Below are 14,615 nucleotides of genomic sequence, written 5' to 3' on the forward strand. Positions count from 1 at the left end.
GGCAGCAGGGCAAGAATTCGTCCCCCCCCAAAAAAAAAATCATTCTGGAAAGAAAAAAATGAAACTAAAACAACTAAGTTTTACATTTAAAAAATCTTGAGGCCGGGTGCGGGGGCTCACACCTGTAATGTCAGCACTTTGGGAGGCCTCGAGGTGGGCAGATCACATGAGGCTAAGAGTTCAACACCAGCCTGACCAACATGGAGAAGCCCCATCCCTACTAAAAATACAAAATTAGCCAGGCGTGGTGGCACATGCCTGTAATCCCAGCTACTTGGGAGGCTGAGGCAGGAGAATCGCTTGAATCTCAGAGGCAGAGGTTGCAGTGAGCCGAGATCGCACCATTGCTCTCCAGCCTGGGGAACAAGAGCAAAACTCTGTTTCAAAAAAAAAAAAAAAAAAAAAAATTTGAGGCCGGGTGCAGGGACTAACACTTGTAATCCCAGCACTCTGGGAGGCTGAGGCAACTGGATCACGAGGTCAGGAGAGCAAGACCATCCTGGCTAATCCGGTGAAACCCCATCTCTACTAAAAATACAAAAAATAGCCAGGTGCCATGGCTCACGCCTGTAATCCCAACACTTTTGTACCTTTAGTAGAGACGGGGTTTCACTGTGTTAGCCAGCATGGTCTCGAGCTCCTGACCTCGTGATCCGCCCCCCTCAGTCTCCCAAAGTGCTGGGATTATAGGCATGAGCCACCGTACCCGGCCCAGAGCAAGACTTTGTCTAAAAAAACAAAAAAATTTTACTACAAAAGGCCTGAGATTTAAAAAATGAAAGCAATTTAATTTTACATAAATGTTACATATGTATAGTATACTCACTACACATACGCAGTCTATCCACAATTACATAAACTTTCTCCACTGCAATGTTTCCTTGTGTTAAAGTCTAATATTAGGGAAATAATGATCCAATTATTTCTAAAGTCACATCATTAATATTCATTCTGCAAAGAAAAAATGAAGCTAAAGCAATGAAATTTTACATAAAGAAAACTACTATGCAAAGATAAATTCTAGGCCAGGCATAGTGGCTTATACCTATAGTCTCAACACTTTGGGAGGCCAAGATAGGAGGATCACTCGAGCTCAGGAATTTAAGACTGTACTGGGCAACATAGCAAGACCCTGTTTCTACAATAATGTAAAATAAAATAAAACAAAAAAATTACCCATGGCACAGTGGCTCGCAGCTGTAATATCAGCACTTTGGGTGATCAAGATCACTTGAGGCCAGGAGTTCACGACCAGCCTGGGGCACATAGCAAGACCCCATCTCTAAAAAAAAAGTTCGCCAAGTTTGGTAGTGCACACCTATAGTCCTAGCTACTCAGGTTGAGACAGGAAGACTGTGAACTTTATCCCGGAAGTTCGAGGCTACAGTGAGCCATGATTGCACCACTATACTCCAGCCAGGGCAGCAGATTGTGACCCTGTCTCTTTAAAAAAAAAAAAAAAAAAAAAATTCTAACTTTACAAGTGACTTATTTTTTTTAAGTGAATCCCACAAGGACTATGAAATGGACCTTTAGAAAATTTGCATCTGTATCAAAAGTTACTGAAAATATAAACATTTAAAATACGAGTATTTAGGCCAGGCAAGGTGGCTCACGCCTGTAATCCCATCACTTTGGGAGGCCGAGGTGGGTGGATCACGAAGCCAGGACTTCAAGACCAGCCTGGCCAAGATGATGAAACCCCATCTCTACTAAAACTACAAAAATTAGCCGGGCGCGGTGGTAGGCACCTGTAATCCCAGCTACTCGGAGGCTGAGGCAGAAGAATAGCTTGAATCCAGAGAGCAGAGGTTGCAATGAGCTGAGACCGTGCCACTACACTCCAGTCTGGGTGACAGAGTGAGACTCCATCTCAAAAAAGTTAAAAAAAAATTTTTTAAAAAGCGAGTATTTAAAAAATCAAGTTAATGCCACACTAATTTGCATTATACCAATATATACACTATATAACAATTCACTTTAAGATATACTCAAGTTTATAATGTTATCACCAATGAAAAAGTATATACTGAAAACTTTTAACAGGATTTTGAATAATTTTATTTTATTTTTTTTGTATCACCCATGCTGGAGTGCACTGGTGCGATTTCAGCTCACTGCAACCTTCACCTCTGGCTCAAGCCATCCTCCCACCTCAGCCTAGGACTACAGGCATGCATGCACCACCACACCCAGGTAATTTTTGTATTTGTTGTAGAGACAGGGTTTTTTGTTTTTTTTTTTTTTGAGACGGAGTCTTGGTCTGTCTCCCAGGCTGAAGAGCAGTGGTGCGATCTTGGCTCACTGCAAGCTCCGCCTCCCAGGTTCACACCATTCTCCTGCCTCAGCCTCCCAAGAAGCTGGGACTACAGGAGCCCACCACCACGCTCGGCTAATTTTTTTGTGTTTTTAGTAGAGACGGAGTTTCACCGTGTTCGCCAGGGTGGTCTCGATCTCCTGACCTTGTGATCTGCCCGCCTCGGCCTCCCAAAGTGCTGGGATTACAGGCGTGAGCCACCGCGCCCGGCCAAGACAGGGTTTTGCCATGTTGCCCAGGCTGGTCTCAAACTCAAAGCGCAAGCAATCCACCTGCTTCAGCATCCCAAAGTGTTGGGATTACAGGCACGACCCACCACGTCGACAAAAGTAATTTTTTTTTTTTTTTTTTTGAGACAGAGTCTCGCTCTGTCACCCAGGCTGGAGTGCAGTGGTGCAATGTTGGTTCACTGTAACATCCTCCTCCCAGGTTCAAGCAATTCTCCTGCCTCAGCCTCCCAAGTAGCTGGGATTATAGCCACCTGCCACCACACCCAGCTAATTTTTTGTTTTTGTTTTTTTGAGACAGGTTTGCTCTTGTTGCCCAGGCTGGAGTGCAATGGCATGATCTTGGTTGACTGCAGCCACCACCTCCCAGGTTCAAGCGATTCTCCTGCTACAGCCTCCAGAGTAGCTGGGATTACAGGCACTCGCCCCCATGCCCGGCTAATTTTTGTATTTTTAGTAAAGACAGGGTTTCGCCATGTTGGCCAGGCTGGTCTCAAACTCTTGATCTCAGGTGATCCACCCACCTCGGCCTCCCAAAGAAAAGTAATTTTTAAAACAATATTTCTTGGCCGGGCACAGTGGCTCACGCCTGTAATCCCAGCACTTTGGGAGGCCACGGCGGGCGGATCACGAGGTCAGGAGATCGAGACCACCCTGGCTAACATGGTGAAACCCCGTCTCTACCAAAAACGCAAAAAATTAGCCAGGCGTGGCGGCGGGCGCCTGTAGTCCCAGCTACTTGGGAGACTGAGGCAGGAGAATGGTGTGAACCCGGAGGCGGAGCTTGCAGTGAGCTGACATCGTGCCACTGCACTCCAGCCTGGGTGACTGAGCAATACTCTGTCTCAAAAAAAAAAAGAAAAAAAAACAAAAAACAATATTTCTTGAGGCATATCTAGCCTACTGAAACTTTATTATTAACTACCAATCATTGTAGCACATAGGATACACAGGAATGGTGCTCTTCTTAGCAACAACTAAGAGCTATCTGCAGTTGTCATGAATAAATGAAATCACTTAAATTTCATTTATAAATGCTACATAACCTGTATTTGTCATAAATTCCAAATGCCACCTCACTAACTAATCCAAACTACTGAAATCTTACTGTAGTAAATGGACTACTTACATTTCCGAAGCAGGCATTAGCCAGATATTTTGGTGATTCTTTTTATTATCCTTTGATTGTGACTCCAGGGTTAACATTAGACACCAAAGGCTGAAATATTCTAAGTGTGTTTGCTTCAGATGCTGGGTTTCTTCTTCTATTTTGGGCAGCATCACAATTGGGACTGAACTACCATCCATCTGTTGTTCGACTGCTCTAAATATAAAGTTCCAAGTTAGAGATGCTTATAAACCATTTCCCTGGCTGGGTATGAAGTGAGATAATTCTAAAATAAGAACACATATATGATCATCATAACTCATAACCACAGCCCCTAATTTTCCTTAACAGTCATTTCAACATTTTATAAGCCATATGGCTTTTTATAAAACAAAATGTGTAAGAAACTCAATACTGCATTATTTTGCCTTCAGTGACTATCCCCCAAACAACTCAGGTTGGGTATACTCTAATCTTCATTCCCATATGCAACAAGTTTTGGCTTTTAATACAACTTCATTTCTCAAAAATCACAATCTGTACACCCAGCTTAGTGATGTAAGTACACATAAAAACATGGACAATCATTTGGATTTTGCTTAATACCAGATTAAAATATTTTCTATAGGAACAAACATGCTATAGGACAGCATACAAAACACTGACAATAAACATAAGATTTCAAAGAAATGTGCCCAGACTTCCTATGGTTCACAGTCCTCTGCCATTAAGAGATCTCTTGAAAAAACACCTTAAAGAGTGTTTATGTGAGGCTGAGCGCAGAGGCTCACGCCTGTAATTCTGGCATTTTCGGAGGCCGAGGTGGGCAGATTGACCGAGCTCAGGAGTTCGAGACCAACCTGGGCAACACGGTGAAACTCCGTCTCTATTAAAATACAAAAAATTAGCCAGGAGTGGTGGTGGACACCTGTAGTCCCAGCTACTCAGGAGGCTGAAGCAGGAGAATTGCTTGAACCCGGGAGGAAGAGGCTGCAGTGAGCCAAGATTGCACCGCTGCATTTCAGCCCAGGCAACAGAGTGAGACTCTGTCTCAAAAAAAAAAAAAAAAAAAAAGTATTTATGTGAACTTCGGCCTAGCACAGTGGCTCAACCCTAAAATCCCAGCACTTTGGGAGGCCAAGGCAGATCACTTGAGGTCAGGAGTTCAAGACCAGCCTGGCCAACATGGTGAAACCCTATCTCTATTAAAAATACAAAAAATCAGCTGGGCGTAGTGGCTCATGCCTGTAATGCCAGCACTTCAGGAGGCTGAGATGGGTGGATCACCTGAGGTCGGGAGTTCAAGACCAGCCTGACCAAACGGTGTTAGCCAGGAATGGTAGCGCATGCCTGTAATCCCAGCTACGCAGGAGGCTGAGGCAGGAGAATCGCTTGAATCGAAGAGGCAGAGGTTGCGGTGAGCCAAGATCGCACCATTGAACTGCAGCGTGGGCAACAAGAGCAAAACTCCGTCTCAAAAAAAAAAAAAAAAAAAAAATACTGTTTTTTTCCCCCCATTATCTTAATTTTAGAAATAATACACACAAAGGAAAATATAAAGGAAAAATAACGAAAATGATGTTATCAATGCTGGACTGGCCACCAATTTTAAATATATTTAGTTGAGTTCATACTCAACTAGAAATAATGCCTTTGGTAGACAATACTTACCTGCTATAAAGAGCACAGTTGCCAATTTGTGAACAATATTTACAAGTTTTCTCTTCCTCAATTATTTGTGGCAAAGAAGCAAGCTGTGTCTTCTGTCTAGTAGCAGATTTGCTAATACGGTGAAACAATGAGAATGCCATCTGGTTTCTTAGCTTTAATAATTCTATGAAAAAAAGGTTAATGTCTTTTTAAGAATTAAATAAAGTTTATTATGTATTTTTCACTACATATGTAAAACTTTCAGATTTAAAAACATTTCAGGGCCGGGCGCAGTGGATTACGCCTGCAATCTCAATACTTTGGGAGGCCGAGGAGGGCGGATCACCAGAGGTCAGGGGTTCGAGACCAGCCTAACTAACATGGTGAAACCCCGTCTCTACTAAAAATACACAATTAGCCAGGATTGGTGGCGAATGACTGTGTTACAGCTAATCAGGAGGCTGAGGCAGGAGAATCACCTGAACCCGGGAGGCAGAGGTTGCGGTGAGCTGAGATCACACCGTTGCACTCCAGCCTGGGTAACAAGAGCAAAACTCGGTCTCAAATAAATAAATAAATAAATAAAAATAAAAACATTTTAAAAAGGAGAAAACAGTATTCATATTTCCCACTATACTAGAATAACAACATTTTGGTACATTTCCTTTAAGTTTCTGTTCACTTTATAAGTTCTTTAAACTATGTATTACATAACTAGTAAGCATTGTAAAGTTGGTATTAGCTGAATGCTGAGGATAAATGCAGCTATCTAGAATATCTTTCTTTAATATAAAATAGAAAGTTTGAAATAAAATTTTGCATAATAAAATTTTAAAAGTTAATAATGTTTTCAACTATGGAGTATATTATTAAAATTCTTTTTAAAAAATACCACAATTAGCCAGGTACAGTGGCTCATGCCTATAATCCCGGCACTTTCGGAGACCAAGGTGGGCAGATCACTTGAGGCCAAGAGTTCAAGACCAGCCTGGCCAACATGGCAAAACCCCACCTCTACTAAAAGTATAATTAGCCAGGCATGGTGGCACATGCCTGTAATCCCAGCTATTCAAGAGACTGAGGCAGGAGAATTGCTTCCATCCAGAAGGTAGAGGTTGCAGTGAGAAAAGATTGTGTCACTTCACTCCAGCCTGGGCAACAGAGTGAGACTTTATCTTAAAAAACCAAAAACAAAAATACACACATACAAAACAACAAGAACAAAAAACCCACAGCTACAAATTATAACCCAGTAAGTACTGTGAGTAGATTGTCAGGTATAAATATGTATCACTAGAAGCTGAAGTGGGGGGTGGGCAAAGAAGTACAACTAAAAGAAAACAGCTCAACCTCTTTTATCTAGATGGTTGGCAGGCACAGGGTACATCTGACCAGTCTTGAGGTAGAGAAGCCAGCCAGCCTCTGGATCAGCTCTTCTCTCTTGGCTTAGGAGAGTGTACAGAACAACCTGTGCAAACATTGACATTTGCTCAAACAAAACTATAACTTCTTGTATTTCCCTACATTGTCTTGCAACCAACACATAATTTTAAAGTCAAAAGATCAATAAAGCTATTTCTATTTAAAAAGTAACATGAGCCAAACTGGTAAAGATAATATGACAAATTTGATGTCAAACATTTAATCTAGGCCAGGCATGGTGGCTCAGGCCTGCAATCCCAACACTTCAGGAGGCCAAGGCAGGAGGATCACTTGAGCCCAGGAGTTTGAGACCAGCCTGGGCAATATAGTGAGACCAACTGATGGTCATTATGTTAAGTAAAAAAAGCCAGACACAGAAAACTTCGTATGTTCTCATTTACTTGTGGGAGCAAAACATTAAAACAATTGAATTCATGGAGACAGATAGTAGAAGGTTGGTTACCAGAGGCTTGGAATGATAGTGAGGGTGGTCAGCGGGAGAAGTGGGGGTGGTTAATGGGTACCAAAAAAAAGAGTAATGAATAAGACTTAGTATTTGCTAGCACAACAGAGTGACTATAGTCAAAAACAATTTAACTGTGCATTTTTAAATCACTAAAGGAGTATAACTGGGTTATTTGTAACACAGATAATAAATGTTTGAGGGGATAGATACCCCATTTACCATTATACGATTATTACGTATTGCATGCCTGTATTAAAATATCTCATGTAATCCATGAATGTATACACCTACTAAGTGCCAACAAAAATTTAAAAGCATAAAAACAAAAACATAGTGAGACCCCCATTTCTACAAAAAGAGATGTATGTAGAAAAATTTAAAAATTAGCCAGGCACAGCTGGGTGTGGTGGTTCATGACTAAACTCTCAGCACTTTGGAAAGCCAAGGCGGGCAGATTACTTGAGCTCAGGAGTTCGAGACCAGCCTGGCCAACATAGTGAAACCCTGTCTCTACTAAAAATACAAAAATTAGCCAGGTATGATGGCACATGCTTGTAATCCAGTTACTTGAGAGGCTAAGGCAGGAGAATTGCTTGAACCCAGGAGGCAGAGATTGTAGTGAGTCGAGATCGCACCACTGCACTCCAGCCTGGGAGACAGAAGGAGACTACATCTCCAAAAAAAAAAAGTTAGCCGCGCATGGTGATGTGCGTCCATAGTCCCAGCTACTCAGGAGGCTGAGGTGGGAGGATTGATTGACCCTGAGAAGTAAAGGCTGCAGTGAGCCGAGATCGTGCCACTGCATTCCAGCCTGTAACAGAGGGAGATTGTCTTAAAAAAAAATAAAAATTTAATTTACACAAAACAAACATAGTTCTGTTTCTCAGTTTTACTTGGATAACCAAGAATCCTATAGAGAATTTTCTTAGAAAGCAAATATTTAGATATCCAATAAATTGAAGAAGGAAATTAATCAAACTATGATTTACATTTTGAAGTTAACAGTCTGTAGACACTATTTTCTCCATTTAAAATAAATGAACCAAAACAAAAATGACTATCATTTACATGATAGCTACTATGACAAATAATACTAACTCTACAGAGTTTGTTTCTCCAGAGTATGAAATGTCATTAACCACCTTAGGTTTCATGAAATTCTTGGGAGAAACCATCTAAGACAAGTTAAAAATAGTCCTTTTAGCTCATGTAACAGCTTTAGCTGCAAGTCAACATAGCAAGACCCCATCTAAAAAAAAAACTTTCTTAAACCTTTTCTTATTATCAAAATTAAAAAGTCAAATCTTTTAAGCAGGGAACCTTGTTTTTTTTTCCTTATACCTAACATAATAATGAACTATCATAATTAATTTTTCAATGTCTTGTCTCTTGCATAATAAATATGCAATATAAATTCCAATTTTTAAGCCTTGTTCTAGCAAATTTCCTCATTTTTTAATACAAGAATTACTACTTTATTATTAAAATTTTCTTGCACTTCTTGCAAAAATAAAATCTCCAACTGAACAAAATTAAATACAGTAATATTCTTTACCTTGAAGCAACGGCGAATTAGAGCAACAATCTCAATGGAAAAAAGTCTTGGAATCTAGATCACTTAAGATATTGAAATGCTTTTATTTATTTTTTTTTGAGATGGAGTCTGGCTCTGTCACCCAGGCTGGAGTGCAATGGCACGATCTCAGCTCACTACCACCTCTGCCTCACTGGTTTGAGCATTCTCAGCCTCCCGAGTAGCTGGGACCACAGGCACATGTCACCACACCCACCTAATTTTTTTTTTTTTTTTAGTAGAGATGGGGTTTCACCATGTTGGCGAGGTTGGTCTCAAACTCCTGACCTCAAGTGATCTACCCACCTCGGCCTTCCAAAGTGCCGGGATTAAAGGTGTAAGCCACTGTGCAGGTCTAAAATGCTTTTATATTTAGCTCCTGTTTAGCATTATAAAGTGATTTCATTCAAACTTGTGATTTTAAAAATCAATTTAAAAATTTCAGTCTCATATACACAAAACACATTCCTTCTAATCTTTGACTTCAAAAACAGCCTTTCTGTAGGGACATGGATGCAGCTGGAAACCATCATTCTTAGCAAACTATCACAAGAAGAGAAAACCAAACACCGCATGTTCTCACTCATAGGTTGGAACTGAACAATGAGCTCACTTGGACTCAGGAAGGGGAACATCACACAATGGGGCCTATCATGGGGAGGGGGAGGGATTGCATTGGGGAGTTATACCTGATATAAATGATGAATTGATAGGTGCTGACGAGTTGATGGGTGCAGCACACCAACATGGCACATGTATACATATGTAACAAACCTGCACGTTATGCACATGTACCCTAGAACTTAAAGTATAATAAAAAAAAAAAAAAAAAAAAAAACAGCCTTTCTTCTATTGGCATAATTTTCCTTTCTCAAGAGGGTTGTAATTTAGCCAAGTATTTAAGTTTGTAATTTCAGTTATTTCTCTATTATCAAAGTAAAAATTTCAAGTCTTTAACAAGGGGAAACATATTTTCTTCCACTTCCAACATCTACACAAAATCTAATAATAGGTGAAACAGTTACCCTACTTTTCATTCCCAAATGTAAAGTTCTTGTGAAAACCTTCAATATTTGGTACACAATTAATAGCAAAAAGCTGGGTGCAGTGGTTAATGCCTGTAATTCCAGAACTTTGGGAGGCCGAGGTGGGAGTATCATGTGAGGTCATGAGTTCGAGACCAGGCTGGACAACAGGGCAAAACTCGATTTCTACAAAAAATACAAAAATTAGTCAGGCATAAGGCCAGCATGGTGGCACACACCTGTAATCCCAGCACTTTGGGAGATTGAGGAAGGCAGATCACAAGGTCAGGAGTTCGAGACCAGCCTAGCCAACATAGTGAAACCCATCTCTACTAAAAATACAAAAAATTAGCTGGGCATGGTAGCAGGGGCCTGTAATCCCAGCTACTCAGGAGGCTGAGGCAGGAGAATCGCTTGAACCGGGGAGGCAGAGGTTGCAATGAGCTGAGATCGCGCCACTGCACTCCAGCCTGGGCAACAGTGTGAGACTCAGTCTCAAAAAAAAAAAAAATTAGACGTAGTGGTGTGCACCTCTAGTCCCGGCTACTTGGGAGGCTCAGGTGGGAAGATGGCTTGAGTCCGGGTGGCGGAGGTTGCAAAGCTAAGATCGAGCCACTGCACTCCAGCCTAGGTGACAGAACCAAACCTTGTCTCAGAAAAAAAAAAAAAAAAAAAGAAGAGAAAGACAGACTCTTTCTTTTCTTTTTTTTAAGACAAAGTCTCCCTCTGTCACCCAGGCTGCCCGGCTGGAGTGCAGTGCCACAACCTCAGCTCACTGCAACCTCTGCGTCCCAGGTGGTTCAAGCGATTCTCCTGCCTCAGCCTCCCAAATAGCTGGGATTACAGGCACCCGCTGCCACACCTGGCTATTTTTTGTATTTTTAGCACAGACAGGGTTTCTCCATTAGCCAGGCTGGTCTCAAACTCCTGACCTCAGGTGATCCGCCCACCTCGGCCTCCCAAAGTGTTGGGTTACAGTCATGAGCCAACGCGCCCAGCCTGCAAGAAAGATTTAATAGAGAAAGTCTCTCTAATATCCGCTTATACAAGTCAGTATTTTGAACCTTATTTTATATATATTCAAATAATATGCAAAATTGTAAGGGCAATGGAAATTTAAGTTATATTATCAACTCTTGTTTTATTATTTATTCCCTTAGCAAATATTATATCATAAAAATATAATAATGTTACTATCTTTTAGTTTTATCTTTGCTGATTTAAAAGCTTCTACGGGCCGGGCGCGGTGGCTCACGCCTATAATCCCAGCACTTTGGGAGGCCGAGGCAGGCAGATCACCTGAGGTCAGGAGTTCAAGACCAGCCTGACCAGCATGGAGAAACCCCATCTCTACTAACAACACATAATTAGCCAGGTGTGGTGGCCCATGCCTGTAATCCCAGCTACTCGGGAGGCTGAAGCAAGAGAATCGCTGGAACCCAGGAGGCAGAGGTAGCGGAGAGCCGAGATCGCGCCATTGGACTCTAGCCTAGACAACAAGAGTGTAACTCCATCTCAAAATAAATAAATAAATAAATAAAACAAAATAAAAAAATAAAAGCTTCTACAGGCCAGGCTTGGTGGCTCACGCCTGCAATCCTAGCACTTTGGGAGGCTGAGGCAGATGGATTGCCTGAGCTCAGGAGTTTGATACCAGCCTGGGCAATATGGTGAAATCCCATCTCTACTAAAATACAAAAAAATTAGCTGGGCATGGTGGTCTATGCCTATAGTACCAGCTACTTGGGAGGCTGATGCAGGAGAATCACCTGAACCTAGGAGGTGGAGGTTGCAGTGAGCCGAGATCCGTCACTGCACTCCAGCCTGGGAGACACAGCAAGACTCCATCTCAAAAATAAAAAATAAAAAAGTTTCTATGAAGACATACTACAGATAGCCAAAGCAGAGATTGGCAGAGGGGATAATGATAATCAGAAAATAAAACACAACTTAGTGTTAATTGATTTGTTAAATCACTATCATTAATGTAAATTAAAAATAACTTTGAAGGACAACAGAAAATTGTTTATCAAGGAGAAATATAACTTTTTTTTTCTTTTTGAGATGGAGTCTTGCTCTGTCACCCAGGCAGGAGTGCAGTGGCGTGATCTCGGCTCACTGCAAGCTCCGCCTCCCAGGTTCACGCCATTCTCCTGCCTCAGCCTCCCGAGTAGCTGGGACTACAGGCACCTGCCACCACACTCGGCTAATTTTTTTGGATTTTTAGTAGAGACGGGGTTTCACTGTGTTAGCCAAGATGGTCTCGATCTCCTAACTTCATGATCCACCCACCTCGGCCTCCCAAAGTGCTGGGAATCATAGGTGTGAGCCACTGCACCCGGCCAATTTTTGTTTTGTTTTGTTTTTATGAGACAGAGTCTTGCTCTGTCGCCCGGGCTAGAGTGCAGTGGCGCGATCTCGGCTCACTGTAACCTCCACCTCCCAGGTTCAAGCGATTCTCCTGCCTCCATCTCCCAAGGAGCTGGGACTACAGGCGTGTGCCACTACCCCAGCTAATTTTTGTATTTTTAGTAGAGAAGAGGTTTCACTATGTTGGTTGGCCAGGATGGTCTCGACCTCTTGACCTTGTGATCCTCCTGCCTCAGCGTCCCAAAGTGCTGGGATTACAGGCTGAGCCACAGTAATTTTTTAAATTTTTTTTTTTTTTTTTTTTTTGAGACGGATTCTCACTGTCGCCTAGGCTGGAATGCAGAGGTGTGATCTCGGCTCACTGCAACCCCCGCCTCCTGGGTTCAAGTGATCCTCCTACCTCAGCCTACAGAGTAGCTGGGACTACAAGCATGAGTCACCATGCCTGGCTAATTTTTGTATTTTATAATAGAGAAGGGGTTTCACCATGGTGGCCAGGCTGGTCTCCAACTCTTGAACTAGTGATCCGCCCGCCTCAGCCTCCCAAAGTGCTGGGATTACAGGCGTGAGCCACCGCGCCCGGCTAAATAACTTTTTTGTAAAGATGGACTCTCACTCTGTCACCCAGGCTGGACTGCAGTGGTGCAACCTCGGCTCACTGCAATCTCTGCCTCCTGGATTTAAGTGATTCTCCTGTCTCAGCCTTAGGGATTACAGGCACACACCACCACGCCCAGCTAGTTTTTGTATTTTCAGTAGAGAGAGGGTTTCACCATGTTGGCCATGCTGGTCTTAAACTCCTGACCTCAAGTAATGTGCCCGCCTCAGCCTCCCAAAGTGCTGGGATTACAGAGGTGAGCTACCATGCCTGGCCTAAAATAATTTTTAAAACTTGAATTTAACATAATGGTAAGACAGATCTCTGTATTTCATCTCAGATAAAAATCAATATAAAATCACATAAAGGTTGGAAATAAAATAATACATTTACATCAATTTTTCTTTCCTTTTTTTTTTTTGAGACAGAGTTTCACTCCTGTTGCCCAGGCTAGAGTGCAATGGCACGATCTCAGCTCACCGCAACCTCCGCCTCCCGAGTTCAAATGATTCTCCTGCCCCAGCCTCCCAAGTAGCTGGGATTAACAGGCATGCGCCACCACGTCCGGCTAATTTTGTATCTTTTTTTTTCTTTTGAATCAGGGTCTTGTTCTTTTGCCCAGGCGGAAGTGCTGTGGTGTAATCATGGCTCACTACAGCCTCAACCTTCTGGGATCAAGCTATCCTCCGGCCTCAGACTCCCGAGTAGCTAGGACTACAGGTGTGCACCACCACGCCTGGCTAATTTTGTTGTTGTTTTTTTTTTTTTTTGTAGAGACGGGGTCTTGCTATGTTGCCCAAGCTGGTATTGAACTCCTGGGCTCAACTGATCCTCCCAACACCACACCAAGCCAATAATTATCTTTCTTAGGAGCATCTGCTTAGATTCGTTTGGCAGCCTAAATTTGGCAACACTGGCTTACAAATTCAGCTGTTATATTACTTGGCTGATAAACATTTCTACTGTAGCATGTATATATTTATAAAACAAGTTGAATACCCTAAATGTATGTAAATGGAAAAGTATATGAAACTGAAATAAAAATGACCTGAATTGAACCAAAATATACAAAGCAGACTGCATCTTTAAAACTATAAAACAGACAATGTTCTTATTAACATTTATACCTGACTACGGTGTTCAATAGAATTTGATTCTTTGCCAGTTTTAAGTTCCAGTGGCATTATCTTGTATTTTGTTTTACACCCTCGATGTATTTTCACACCAACTGTAACATCTATTTTGCCTTTCAATCCAAACCTAGGGGACCAAATGCTTTCTTCAATATCCATTGATTTCACGACTTCAATGTTACATGTTGAATTATCCTTACTACTATCACTTGGCCTGAAAAAAAAAAGCACAAAAACACTTAATTAGAACACTTAGCTCATTTCACATCTGCTGGCTCTGACTGTCTATTACACACAGAGAATGTGGGGAGGGGAAAGAGTCTACCTACTTTTACAGCAGTGATTTTCAAACTGTGATCCCTGGACCAGTAGCATCAGCATCACCTGAGAACTTGCTATAAAAGTAAATCCTCAAAGACCCACTCCAAACCTACTCAAACACAAACTCTAGGAGTGAGGCCTAGCAATCTGTTTAACCAACCCTCCACAATTCTGATGCATGCTCAAGTTTAAGAATCACTGTCCTACAGGTTCTGCTCATGGAATTTAGTCTTTCTCAGTATTTATCATCTGTTCCTTTCAGTCATTCCTACTATAATCTTAACTCAGGCCCTTATTTTCTCAGGCCTAGATTACAAGTCTTGCTACTTAAATTGCTAGAGCCACAATTCCAATTTGAGTATTTTGATATACAATTATTATGCAAATTAGTATGTAATGGCTTGC

General features: G+C 41.8%; 1 protein-coding gene across 2 annotated transcripts in view; it reads right to left on the bottom strand.

The window, feature by feature from the left end:
* The window catches only part of DNA2 (DNA replication helicase/nuclease 2), a 63,108-nt gene that overhangs the window by 25,493 nt on the left and 23,000 nt on the right, over positions 1–14,615 (bottom strand). For both annotated transcript variants that reach the window (XM_023205074.2, XM_023205075.2), the window contains exons 6-9: positions 13,884–14,103; positions 6,653–6,770; positions 5,324–5,486; positions 3,674–3,868 (exon numbers count right to left, since the gene is read on the bottom strand). In XM_023205074.2, the coding sequence (XP_023060842.1) occupies positions 3,674–3,868; positions 5,324–5,486; positions 6,653–6,770; positions 13,884–14,103 (696 nt within the window). The remainder of the gene's footprint in view (positions 1–3,673; positions 3,869–5,323; positions 5,487–6,652; positions 6,771–13,883; positions 14,104–14,615) is intronic.

The sequence above is a fragment of the Piliocolobus tephrosceles genome, chromosome 9, assembly GCF_002776525.5.
Source record: "Piliocolobus tephrosceles isolate RC106 chromosome 9, ASM277652v3, whole genome shotgun sequence".
Classification (NCBI taxonomy): domain Eukaryota; kingdom Metazoa; phylum Chordata; class Mammalia; order Primates; family Cercopithecidae; genus Piliocolobus; species Piliocolobus tephrosceles.